We start from the raw sequence: 13,536 nt of genomic DNA, 5'->3' as shown, positions 1-13,536 counted from the left end.
GGTGGACGAGAAAACAATCTACCCTACCCTTCGAAGGTTGTTTCTAAAGGAGTACATACGAGAAGGTGTGCTTTGGGGTGTAGCATCTCAACTACAGAAGGCCGAACGTGAGGAAGGAGAGTCAGTAAGAGACTTCATTAGTCGTCTAAAGTACTTAAACTCTCGCTGCCCTGTAAATGAGCGCTTCAACAATAACCAACTGCTTGATCGATTCATCCAAGGGTTGAGGAATGAAGGAATCTATAATGGACTAGTGATTAGAGGTATCACAACCTGGGAAGATGTCACTGCCAATGCAATCCAATTAGAGGACAACTTGATGATAGCAGGCATGAGGGTGTCTACTGACACGAGATCCACTAGCTCACAAGCCATTGAGTATGAACCCATGACTGCAAAGCCCATTGCCAATGAGCCAAAGGTATTTGAGACATTCTTGACAGACCTCACCAAGGCAATCCAAGAGTCTCTTAAGGATAATGGACCCCCTCAAAATAGTCACATGTATCCAAGAAGGGAGCAACAATGGTGTTCCATTTGCTTGGGTCCACATAGCACTAGTGAGTGCCCTATGTTTAGAGTAAAATTTAATGGAACTTGCAACGCATGTGGTAGGTATGGTCACCAAGCTAAGGATTGTTTAATGATCAAACGTATGATGGCAAATAGACCACCTGTAGCCTGGACGGATGCGCCTCGAGCTCCTGTATTGATGCCTGGACCACTTGTTGACCAACTACCGCAACACATGGTCCCTAGATCTGAAAATGTTGTACAAGCTACACCGCTACCACCTCCTGTGCTAGGACCGCAGCCCCCGCATCCAAGAGTCTCCCCTATGAACCAAGTGGGTTGCGAGCCATCTAATGCTTATGCAGATGGCTGTGAGGAGGAAATAGACACTAGTATTGCCTACGGACTTGATACATTGGAAGAGTGTCCTATATACTACATGGAAGATTGTTGGGGGCAAGTCAAGCCGGTTTATCAAGCTGCTGCTCTCGCATCCAGAGGTCAAAATATCAACACCCAGGCTAGGAGGCCACCTCTTCAATGCTACGAGTGTGGTGGATCACATCGGGCAGCGGAGTGACCTATTAGGCTGCAAAAGAATGCTGCACAGATGCAAATGAATCAAGGGAGCACGTCTGCAATGCCAATACTCACATATAATCGTTGTGGCATAGATCACTTGATTTCCCAATGCCCCTATAACCCAAATGCGCCTAAAATCACACCCCTAAATTTGGTCGAAATTGCTAGTGTGACATCGCCAATACCACCCATCGCACCCGCTTATGCGATTACACGGTCCATGCTTCAAGGGACAGGCCATATCCTCGAAGAGAGAGATACCGCGTCAGTTATCCAAGCAAAGAAAAAGAAGACACGAAGGAAGAGGTCGCAGAATACGGGAAATTCAAAGCCAAGTTCCAAAACAAACATAGGAACAGGAGATGACCCCGTGTATATGAATGACCTCGAGGATGCTTCAGATTCAATCGAGACAATGGAGACTAGAACCAATACCACAAAGGGAAAGACCGACAAAGAAAACCGTAACATGGAACCAAATGAAAACCGAATAAGAGAAAACCATAAAGAGCCTCTGAAAACACCACAAGTGTGTCCAAATCCAATCCAAGACCTCCAAGATAAACCGCAGGGGCAAAAAGGGAAGAATCGTAAAAAGAAGATTCAGACGTACCCAAACCCAGTAGACGAGATTGAGCAGGTGAAACATCTAAGAGGTTTAGTGGAGGAGACTCAAAAGAAACTAGAACCAGAACCCATGCATGTCAAAATTCATGACACAGTGTTTTCCACGCAAGTTCATCCACCCCACATGAACCATAGACCGTTAGCCATATCTAGTATCATCCAAGAAGAGAGTGAGGACGGGACATCAGAAAGTGAGCATACACCCTTCTTGTTGGAAAGAATGTTTAACGAAGGAATACCTGATCCCATTGAGGAATATGAGATTCCATCCTCACCAGTTCCTAGTCAAGGACCTACACCCTTAAAAATGCCAATGAATGTTGTCAAACTAGTGGACTTCATGTCTTCTGAGGTCCGAACCACAATCATAGCAAAGCTGTATGGAGATCCTGAGTTATTCCTTGCACTTCGAGCATTCCTTAACGGAGAGCTACGAACGGGATTACCGTAGTTTGCGCAACCAAATAGGCCTGACTCGATTATGATTGATGAGGAAAATCATGTGCAATCACTTGACTTAGATGGACACGAGTCTGTGATCGAGGTACCCATTAACGAATTAGGGCAGTATTTTGAAGGCGACGAGTCTAATGCGAGCCTACCCATCACTACCAAGGGATTAACTATAAAGGGAATTCTTGATGGTGGTGCGGGAGTTAGCATCGTTACAAAAGATTGTTGGGAATCCATGGGAAAACCCCGCCCTAGTGTTACTAACATTGTGGTAAAGATAGAAAATGGTACCATAGCCAAACCTATGGGGATGCTCAAGGATCTTAAGATCAAAGTTCTAGGACACAAGGTACGACATACGTTCATTGTAATGGATTTCTCTAAACACCTTATGTCATATGAAATGATTTTAGGACGACCATTCATGAGGGAAGCACAAATGGTTCATGATTGGTCTAAAAATCATGTCTATTTGCAATTCCAAGACTCTGTCCTTAGAGTGTATTTGGTGACTGGTAAGGTACACCCCTTAGGGAGTAAAACCATTATTGATCATCGCTCTGACACCACAGTTCACTCGGCCCCACTACAATATTGTTACACTTGTAAGAAGGATACAGACATTGGCCAAGATTCTCCTTATATGGATATCCTACCTGGGATGACTGAGTCGGCCAATGTGGATTGGGTCCACCTAGCAGCAACCATAGACACTAGGGGAAATAGGGGGACGACCTGGGTAACACCTGAGGGGGATGAAATGCCTATACCCTTAAATATGCTACAAGCAATGTATATCGCTTCCGACAAGACTCATCCTAATGTAACGAAGAAAACATACAAGTGGGTCCCTAAATCTTCTTTAGTGACCATAACTAGTGCTAAAAAACAGAAGCCTTGTAAGAAGCGTACCACTCGCTCCAAGAAAATTAAGAAAATGTTGCAATGGATCCCTAAACGACTATTGGAAGCCCAAGGCTACTATCAAGGAAATGATCAAATCTAGGTGCCAAAACGTAGATTGTGCTCTTACCTATCACATGACCCAAGTGAGCCCAATCCCGTAGCTCCAAAACGAATCAATGATCATGGAAAGAAAAAAATCACAGAATGCTACACACCCGCTCCCGAGCTAGTTTGGGTACCAAAGAAAGAACGATTTGTTCCACCTAGCTCAGGAAGGGGGGAGTCCCATGAAGCTTCTAGCTTCTCATGTAATACATCCATAGAGGTAAAAGCTTCTACACAGCCTCCATCTATAGTAGTGGACCTCCATGAAGCTACAAAAGAACCCACACCTCCCAGTGTTCAAGAATCACCTGATGAACCACTTCAAGTTCGATCCTGGGAGAGTACCTTACCACCCTTGCAGCTTGACGAGGTGCCTAGGGTAATAGAAAACTACTGGCAAAAATCCTCACCTATTACCAACTGGAACAATTGGTTTCAAAGGGTGACAAGCTCATTTCAAACGGTATGATCTACCCAAGGAAGGGGGGAGTGTTTGTGGACATCCATCATTCACTTGCTTCCCTCTCAACCTTTCTCCCTGACCTCTATATCTCCTAATCTTAGGGAATGTACATATAAAGCTTTATACTCACAAAAAAAATAAAAAAAGAGCAAGAGCAATTAGCAAACGAGTATGCACATTAAAAGTCAAAACATTGACTCAGACCTACACATGTCACATCTGGTACAATGAAACAGAAACCTATGCCATAAAACACCTTTGATCCTCATCACTTGAGTGATGGAGGGTAGGTAAGATTAGTACGATAGGAGTGTTTCTGTTTTAGAGTTGAGAGATTAGCGAAGTTCTCTTTTGCTACTAATGTGCCTCCTGGAGGTATTCCTTTTGTTTCCTAGTGTGTACTGGAGCGTGTTGCTATTGGTAGGATTTGAACCTTCATGGAACCTTTCTCTCGTTCACACTTCAAATCAAGCGCGACCATCAACACAAACAAGTGTTTTATGTCCATTAGCATTGCCCTTATCTTTTTGCATCCATGTTTGTCTACCTTGATTGTGATTGGTAGCATAATATTCAATGCATTTGCTTAGTATCAAACATTTAATTCAATGTAATCTTTTGTCATAATCAGTTGTCTAGGTTTAAAACTCAAGCAGTCCGACTAAGCTAGTTTGACCAAGCTAGGTATTAGAAATCTTCTCTTAATACCATGGGGAATGCCTTCCTAATAAGCAATGGTTACTTAGTTTCTTAATCCGATTTAGGCAGCATTGTGTGAAATGTACTAGGGCTTTCTAGTGGGCTTAACCCTAGTGACCTTTAGCTTAAGTATTATAAAGGGAGTTTACTAATGTGATAAGCCTGGGGAGGGTAACAGTGTTATATGACCCCCCAGAGTTACAAAATTAAAATGCTGAAAATGAACAAACAAAAAATCAAAGTGCCACAATGTAAAATTTTAAGCTGGAAGAGAAATCCCTGCTTAAATTGGTACTTCACTCACATGTATTGCCTATGGTACTAGAGCCCTAGAGGTTCCCAGTGTGGACGCTTTTCCTTGAAAAGCAAAAAACCCAAGGCATACAAAATAAGCACACACATCATAATTGAATCAATGTGAAAAGACTTTGGGGGGTCAAAGAAAAAGTAATCAGTCAGGCGATGATTTCATGAGAAATTCCTTTTATAATAGCTTAACTAAAAGTTCTTCTAGATATAGCCTCTAGTCAGCCCTCGTACATGAATACTTGGCTCTCGCGATTAAACAACTTAATTGACCACAGATAATTAAGAAGCTTACCCATGGTATTAATATTCGATCTCTAGTGCCTTTCGACCGTCAAATTAGCGACCCCATACTTGTTTAATTTTTTACCTTTACATTTGTTTATGCATTTGATTACATTGCAATTTAATGTTCATTGCTAACAAATTGTTTGAAATTCTTTTACCAATCAATTTGTCTACCTAAAACTGCATATGCTTTTTAAGAGAATGCAATTACTGTGGCAATGTTGTTTGATTTTGCAGTGACTAAAGAAGGCTAAGGACATTCATCTCAAATGCTCTTCCACTTCGACGAACCAGCTTCAACTCAATAGCTTCCGAGGACGGAATCTACATCAGGAAGGGGGGCATGTTAACCCTCACGGCTCACGGACACCCCATCACCTACGATGGACACGTATTATGTATTTGGTAGAGTCAGGTACCGGGCTTGTCGGACCAATAGGAAAAGGGTAAGAGTGATCGCCGATGAGAGACGCACTCTAACTGGGACATTCAAGGGATTAGTTGGCTAAGCATGGGCGTCCAAGTGTGAATGGGGTGAGCTCATATAAAAGCCAACTAAACCTAATTTTTACTCATTCTCTCATTTGTGCAATAGAAGAGTGCTCTTGCTCCATCTCCATCTCCATCTTCTTCTTCTTCACCTCCTTGTGTGTGTGTGTGGGTGTGTGTGTGTGAGAGAGAGAGAGAGAGGGAGAGTGTGTGTCCAATCGAGCATTACGAAGGCACGACGGCGGCGAAGCGGTTGAGCGCAGCACGACCGTAGCTTCTTCTTCATCGCGGCGAGGAATCCACCACGAAGGCGAGCGTAGAGCGGTGAGTGACACACCCTTTGCTCTCTTGAGCTTGCTAGTTTAGGCTTGTTGTGTGCTTGGAGCCATTTGTGGCTCGCACACGGTGTATTGGCAAGTCCCTTGCTTCGACAGTGCGGCAAGGAGCGCACAGACTTCTTGTAGGTCCCTTATCATTTTTTGTATGCCTTTCAAAACATCTTTTCTCATGGATTCTCTCTATGATGTCAAGAACATTTTTTTCATGGTTGCATGCAGAAGGGGAGAAAGCCTGAACAACCCAAGTGTGTAGACTGTTTTTGTTAGTTTTCTCCCGCAATATGGTAGAGAGGCTCTCCCAATTCTTTCTCGAACTATTGCAGGTTGGTTCTCCCAACTCACATTGAAATAGTATGCTCAGGGATCAAGACTCATCGGTCTATTACCATTGTCCGTATCACTTTCAAAACCTTCCCTCTCTTGGGTTCTTCCCATGGTGCTAGAAAATGTACTTATCATGGCTATATGCATGAAGAAGGAGAGGAAGATGGAAGCTTGGTAGACTGGTCAATCAAATTTTCCTACCCCATTGCAATAAACTGGCTCTTCCAATTCCCTCTAGATTCTTGACAGCTATGTTATCCATGATCAAGAGAAAGAGTCCAATTTATTTACGTGTGGATGTGTCAAGGGGCCTTGCTTGTCTCATCCAACATTTCTCAGAACAACGTAGATAAGGTAATGAGCTCTATGTTTTCCATTGCAGTATAAGGAATTACTTGTTCCTCTAAAACAGAAAATGTTGGGCTAGTTTTTAGCACAGATTTTCTTGACGTCTCTCTCTCTCTCTCTCTCTCTCTCTCTCTCTCTCTCTCTCTCTCTCTCTCTCTCTCTCTCTCTCTCTCTCTCGCGCGCGTGCGCTCGCGTGTGCACTCACAACATTATGTTTTGTGTGCACATTGGCAAGCTTGTATGCACAATGTAAGCAAGTTTGTCTTTTGTGCGTATGAATTCAGTGTGGCTATTTATGTTGAGCACACAAATATACATTTGTCTAACACTAATGCTTCATGTGTATGGAACAATGCCATTAAGCTCAAAAATAAAAATAAAAAACACTTTTTTGTGCGTGTGAATCATACATGGGCACCATGTGTCCCTTTTTTTGTGCGTAGGTGTCATGCTTGCCAACCCTCGGAAAGTGGTTTTTGTTTGTATTTATCTCTATGAATTTAATGTAAAACTCTTCAAACATAGTAAGAGCAGTTCGAGTTTCAAACTTCAATAAGATCTACTTTTTTGAGATTCAACTTAGTAAATTTTAGATTTGAAGGCGAAAAACCTACAAATTTTGAGAGAAATCCAGCTTCAAGAACTTTCAATATAATCAATTTGGAGAGCATGGCAGCGTAATAGAACGTATGTGTAGTGGTCCTAGTGGCACCTAAGGCTACTGTGTAAAGGTGTAGAGAGATAGCTTGTGGTTAAAAGTGGCTAGCTAGAGAGAGAGAGAGAGAGAGAGAGAGAGAAAAAGGATGTTTTATCATCAAATTAGAAGATGGATATTTGTTGTTTCATAGTGGGTATTTTTTTCTATGTAATGTTTAATGGGATTGCAGCCACATGCCTGGCACACGAGTTGAATTTTAAATTTGGAACTGTCATTTTGACCTTGAGAAAACCCCAAGGCTCCAGCACGCGCAAGCTTTCTAACAAATATTTATTTAGAGAGGGAACGTTGGAACATAGTGCATAGGAGAAGGGAGGGTGTGCGAGTTCATAACGTGACGCTTGAGGGCTAAGGGCTACCCACAACTCACGAGGCATGAGGGTTGCAGAGGGAATGTTTCAAGGTGTACTGAGGGTTGGTACTCAGAAGCCTTGAGGGTTGAAACAACCTACACGTGATGTTGGAGCCGCAAGCCTAATATGGCCTCTACAGTCGATTGTCTCATAGCTACCTCTCTCACAATGACCACTTCATGATCAAAACCACGAGAAAAGCCGAGATCAAGACTCAAGGTATGCTTACAGTTACCAGTAATCCGTTATTTTCTATTTGCAGATAATGATGTTGGCTTTATTCTTTCTTTGAGATTTGCAATATATTATGAGCTAGTTGAGGACCGAGGTATGTCGATATCTTTGGTTCACTACGTCGTAGAATAAATTAACGGGTTTGAGATTTTTAAAAAAATAGGTTAAACTTTAAGAATTCTTTGAAAAACCGGTTAATATTGGGCTTAACTCGCCTTCGCCCCCCGAGTGTATCTCCAGTTTTTAATGTTATTTTTAATCGCAATTGGCTCGGAGTTTCTCCATTCCTGTGAAATGTTTAATGGGATTGCACTCACAAACCCATTTGCCTCGCATAGGACTTGAATTCTAATTTTCAAAGTGTCATTTTGACATTGAGAACACCTCAAAGTAACCGCACACTCTAGTCTCCCCATCCTCGTCGGTTGCCTTCGCTACCCACCATCGTTCGCCTTCGCCACACTGTTCGCCTCCGCCGCTCGAGTGCATCTCCGGTTTTTAATGTTATTTTTAATGGCCAAAATTGCAAATTCTTAGCTAGATTCCGAGCTTTGCTATAACAATACTATCAAAATCTAAAGTTATTTTTATTGGAAAAAAATACAAATTCTTAGGCAGATTTCGAGCTTGCCTAGAAGCGACGGTGCCGAAATATACAAATTTTAATTTTAACCAGTAAATGCTCTAATTTTTCCAGCTGTCCAAGCTCTTCCAATTTCCAGTTTTTAAAAAAATTATTTATAGTGTTCAAGGGAACTCGACTGCTTTTAATTAGAAGATTGATGTTTTTTATTTATGTGCAATGTCTAATGGGATTGCACTCACACACCTTTTGTTTGACACAGGAGTTGAATTTTCAAAGTGTAAGTTTGACAATGAGAACACCTCAAGGTGGCTGCACACGAAACACGAAAAGCTTACCGTAAAAAAACCTTCGAATGTAGACGAGGATTGTTTGTTGTTGCTCGTAATTCGGCCACGCTCGTCTCCTTGCCCGCGTCGCTTGCCTTCGCCACCCACCACCGCTCGATTGTTCTTGCCTTGATCTCTTGTTGCTTGTCAAAAAATGACCATCGGGAGCGTTTTCCGGTGCCCACAATCGCTCGCCTTCACTGTCTTCGCCACCCAAATGATGCTCGCTCCCACCTTGTATTTGTTTGTTGCTTGCCGAGCGACAACCTTCGAGAAAGTCGATTGGCTCGGAGCACGGACTGCCTACCTTCAATTGGCGTGGATACACACCAGTGTTAGAAAAAAGCCGGAGCACATTGTATTTTGGAGTGTAAGGAGACCCCTCTCTCTCTCTCTCTCTCTCTCTCTCTCTCTCTCTCCCTCCCGATAATATGAACCTGTCTCTGCGGCTCAGCTCCAAGCACCCCTAGAAGAGGGCAAGGAGTCTCTCAGGCAAGGAGGGAAGCAGCTGGTCAATGGGCCATTCCCTCTCAAACTCTCTCTCTCTCTCTCGACGATGAGGAGTTGCTACTCAATATACAGCGGCCCTTCAGTGCACGCACCCAATCCCACACTCTCTTGAGTCTTGACTACACCCACACTCAAGTGCCGCACGAGCGTGCGCGTAGACACACACACACACACTCGAGCATGCACGCAGTACAGTGGCTCTGCAGTGCCAACGTGCACGCAGTACAGTGGGTTTGCGAGTTGTCGACCTGCACAAACACACTCACACACTCTCAGCAATTCAGCGCAATGCAAAACTGGCAAGGGCAGTACTGCGCTCAGCGAGTTGTCGACCTGCACAAACACACGCAGTGACGCACACTCTCAGTCTCTCGCTCAGCTCAATGCAAAACTGGCCGAAAGTGGCCAATGGCGCCACTGTAGAGAGAGAGAGAGAGAGAGAGAGAGAGAGAGAGAGAGAGAGAGAGAGAGAGAGAGAGAGAGTGAGAGAGCGCTCCTCCAATACCTGCATAGTGTGGACTATCATGTGGAGAGAGAGAGAGAGAGAGAGAGAGAGAGAGAGAGCGCTGCTCACTCCTTGCAGGTCAACGTGGATGTGGACTATCATGTGGAGAGAGAGAGAGAGAGAGAGAGAGAGAGAGCTGGAGCTGCTGACTCCTTGTAGGTCAGCGTGGAAGTGACGCACACAGACAGCCGCGTGAGCGCTGCTGACTCCTTGTAGGTTAGCGTGGAAGTGACGCACACAGACAGTGCTGAGGATCCCGCCTGAGTCTCCAGCCTGCAGGTCAGCGTGGAAGCAGGCCCCGCGCCACTGTAGTGACTGTACCGAGAGAGAGAGAGAGAGAGAGAGAGAGAGAGAGAGAGAGAGAGAGAGAGAGAGAGAGAGAGAGAGAGCTCCTGCGCGCAGTGTATTGGCTCCGCAGTAGTGCATAAGGCACACGCACGCACGACAGCGAATTTTCAGCCTTGCGAGGTCTTCAGAGGCCATTAAAATGTGTTGCAGAAGAAGCGAGGTCTTCAATGTGCTGCAGAAGAAGCGAGAGGGAGACACGTGGGTGCCCTCTTTGGCCTCAAAATTTCCAAGGCATTTCATATATAGTAAGAAGGGTTTTCACAAATTGAATAGCATAGGGATTCAAGGACATTTTTAAAAGTTTGAAGTAATGATATCACAATAAAAAGGCCATTAGCTTATTCAAGGCTTTGGCTCACATTTTGGTGGGACACGAGTTGGGGTGAGACTTCCTCTTATTTTGATGTTTCTAGGATGTCGGGGAGTCTCCTTGTGCACTGAAGCGATGGCTTATTAAAGACATCAGAAGACATAAAATGATCAGTTAAGGATTATTAATTGACTTTTTCATGCAAACTAACGAAAATGTTGGAGTTGGTCATGGTATCATCCCTGATGCCTTGGTCAGGAGCGAAAACTGTTACCATATCGATCTCGAGGCTCCCCACGAGGCCCTGAATGCTTGCAAAGTTGCTATGGAGCTGCAAAACCGCTACTATGCATTGTACCATAGCAATGTACACGCAATCGTCCTCATCTGTAGCATCCCAGGTTGTAGAAACACCTGCGATACAGAGACAATATAGCATTACCCTGCCCAGCATTCCATCCTTGCCGAACAATCGGAACTCCTTCGTTGTATCTCCTGAACATCTGAAAGCTTCAGTGTACTCGCAGTGGTTGTGACGCTCTAGCGCCCTCACCATTGCGCATTTCATGCGCAGAAACCATGGTGGTCGCTCTCCAGCGCAAACCAGCACATAAGTTGCCCATTCACCCACAGTGCCCACCGAGCCCTGAACGACTTCAAGGAGTGGCTTGTTGATATCATCAGTGTCTGCGTTGAGCAGGAGGACCACATTGCGCAGCAGGTTGCCCACTTGCAAAATTTCATCTTGGTTTGCAAAGCCCTTTATGGGCCAATTCGTCATGGCCTTTGCACGCGTTTCGCTATCTCTGACATGCCCAATGATTTGCAGAGCAACTGATCTCTTCAGCGATGCCCCTGCATATCCAGCTATGCTGTCCAGGAACGGCTGCGACCAAGCCAGCATCCCCACCACTGACTGCGCAGGGTTTGCCAGCAGAGGTACCATGGTGCTGCTCAAGGCATCAGCTCCTACACTTGACGCAGCAGATCGGGTCTGGCTCCTCCATCGACCTGCGCGGACACCAAGCCAAGCAAGAGCATCACCACTCCACCACCTGTTGAAGACAATCCCTTCCCTTGCATTGAATGGATTAAATCTCCTCAAAGCTACTGTGTAATAGCTATACACACCGGCCACCACCGCCGCTTGTATGCACAGAAGACTTCCATATATCACCCACCCTTGCAAAGCAGAATGCACAAAATCTCTTTCCTCCTCCGGCCCTGCACCGATAAAGGGTCGCGACTTGCTTCTTTTCAAGCAGGCACATGCTACTGCGAGCAAGAGAGACCCACAGAGGCAGTTCCCCAGCACGTGCCTACCCGCTCGAGGGATGCTTCGATTCTGTTCATGTTACAGACAGCATGGAAACTCTCGAATGCCGAGTCCAGCCTTTTCTCGAGGCGTTGGCGTTCTTCTGCCAGAAGTTGGGTCAGCGCTCCGAGGGATGCTGTGGCTGTGAGGGTCATGTGTGTTCGCCGGGTACGCAGCACCAAAACGTAATGCACCAAGCACACAAGTGGAAAGCTTCCTAGCAGCGCCGAGTCCTCTGCGTGGGCACGCGAGACGATCTGGGTATTTTGCTTGGCAGGTAATTGGACAGCTGCCATGTATACCCCGCTGCAGCAAGCCACAATCACCACCACCTCAAAATACGAGTAGGGGATGGTGCCGGTCCTGCGCCAGTGGTCTGGACAAGCACCGGCTATGGTAATTGCTACACCCAGCATCCACATGGCTTGGCCAGGTTTCCCTACCATCAGCCCTGCCGCTACTAGCCCATAGCAGCCCACCAGCAACACCTTTTGCACCACCTGCAGCACCCGCCATGCCTGCCTAAGCAATCTTGATTTTGCCCCTGATCTCGTGATGTGAACTAGGAAGAGCCGACGAGCCGGAAAGTGAGCCGAGTGAAGCGTCAGCCATGTAATCGCTGCAAGCAACCACACTACCCAGTGCGCACTAGTAAACATTACCACCCACCTCAGGCCCCTAGAATTAACTTGGCCACAAAATCTCTCGACCCTTTCAGCTCTATAGATAGCTTTAGCTTGAGTATCGCTATGTCTGTAGCTACTAGCAAGAATCACTCGAACAGCTTTACCCTTATACCTAGGCCTTTGAAAAAATCACTCAAAGTCAACGGGTGCTAGGCTTTACCCTTATCCTTATACGCAGGCCTTTGAAAAAATCACTCACAGTCAACAGGTGCTAGCTCAGTTGGTAGAGTCTAGCACCCAGTTGGTAGAGTCATAGCCTATGTGCTTAAGGTTTTGGGTTCAATATCCCCTTGGTAACCCGAAGACAAGTTCTAAGTCCTTAGGGACTGTTCCCATATGCGAGTGTGTGTGTGTGTGTGATGGGATGCTTCTTTCCCTACCTTTTTAGGCCGTTATACATAGGGTGTGTGTGTGTGTGTTTCAAAGTTCTTGTACTCTCAAAAAAAAAAAATCACTCAAATAGGTATCACTCAATAGATAGCTTGAGTACCTCTCTGTCTCTAGCAAGAATTAGGGGGATCCCCCATGAGAGGGGGTAACTGTAATTCAATTACCTTTCCAAACTGATGATGGTGACATTTACCTCTCCCACCAAAAAAGGATTATGTAGCCACACGCCTGCTGTTTTAAATTAAAATTCATGTGGAGCTAGAGTCGCTGCTCCTCCTCACTATCTCACACGGGCATGGGCTGGATGGGATCAATGGCCCACATCCATTTAGCGTATATGAGCCGTTCGATGCGACTTTTGTAAATTCGGGAAAACAGGTAAATTCAGATGCACCAAGACTTGCAAATTTGGACGCCTCCGCTCCCCCTCCCCCTCTCATCCACCGGACTTGAACCCTCGACGCCACCTTTGCAAACCTATCACCTTAACCACCTTACCTGCGTGCTTCTTGGAAGCAATGGGAGAAGGGAAAGTTTTATGATAAATCCGTCGTTGTGTAAATTCGAGATGGCTTTAGTAAATTCGGTCGATAAAGGCGCATCGTGAGATCAATGGTCCACGATACCCGTGCTTCCCAAAATAGACGTGGACCATTGATCCCATCCAACCCATGCCCGTGTGAGATAGTGTTGAGGGTCATTGGTAGACCCTTGTACTTTTTGACAAGTCCTTTGAAAGAATATAAAATTGGAAGCCTTAGAGAAGTGAAAGCTCCAAATGAATAAAAAATTCAAAGCTTAAAGTTTTAAAATT

General features: G+C 45.1%; 1 protein-coding gene across 1 annotated transcript; it reads right to left on the bottom strand.

Moving 5' to 3' along the window:
• Positions 1-11,603: 11,603 nt before the first annotated feature.
• On the bottom strand, positions 11,604-12,453 carry LOC147434238 (uncharacterized). Its single transcript, XM_086489910.1, has one exon. The coding sequence runs from the start codon at positions 12,303-12,305 to the stop codon at positions 11,604-11,606; it is 702 nt and encodes a 233-aa protein (XP_086346036.1). The 5' UTR covers positions 12,306-12,453.
• Positions 12,454-13,536: the final 1,083 nt, after the last annotated feature.

Source organism: Adiantum capillus-veneris, chromosome 19, assembly GCF_014529385.1.
Source record: "Adiantum capillus-veneris isolate H3 chromosome 19, ASM1452938v2, whole genome shotgun sequence".
Classification (NCBI taxonomy): domain Eukaryota; kingdom Viridiplantae; phylum Streptophyta; class Polypodiopsida; order Polypodiales; family Pteridaceae; genus Adiantum; species Adiantum capillus-veneris.
This window is presented reverse-complemented; position numbering and strand designations above follow the sequence as displayed.

Coding starts and splice junctions, on each gene's coding strand:
- LOC147434238 (XM_086489910.1), bottom strand. CDS start 12,305: ATGTTTACTAGTGCGCACTGGGTAGTGTGGTTGCTTGCAGCGATTACA.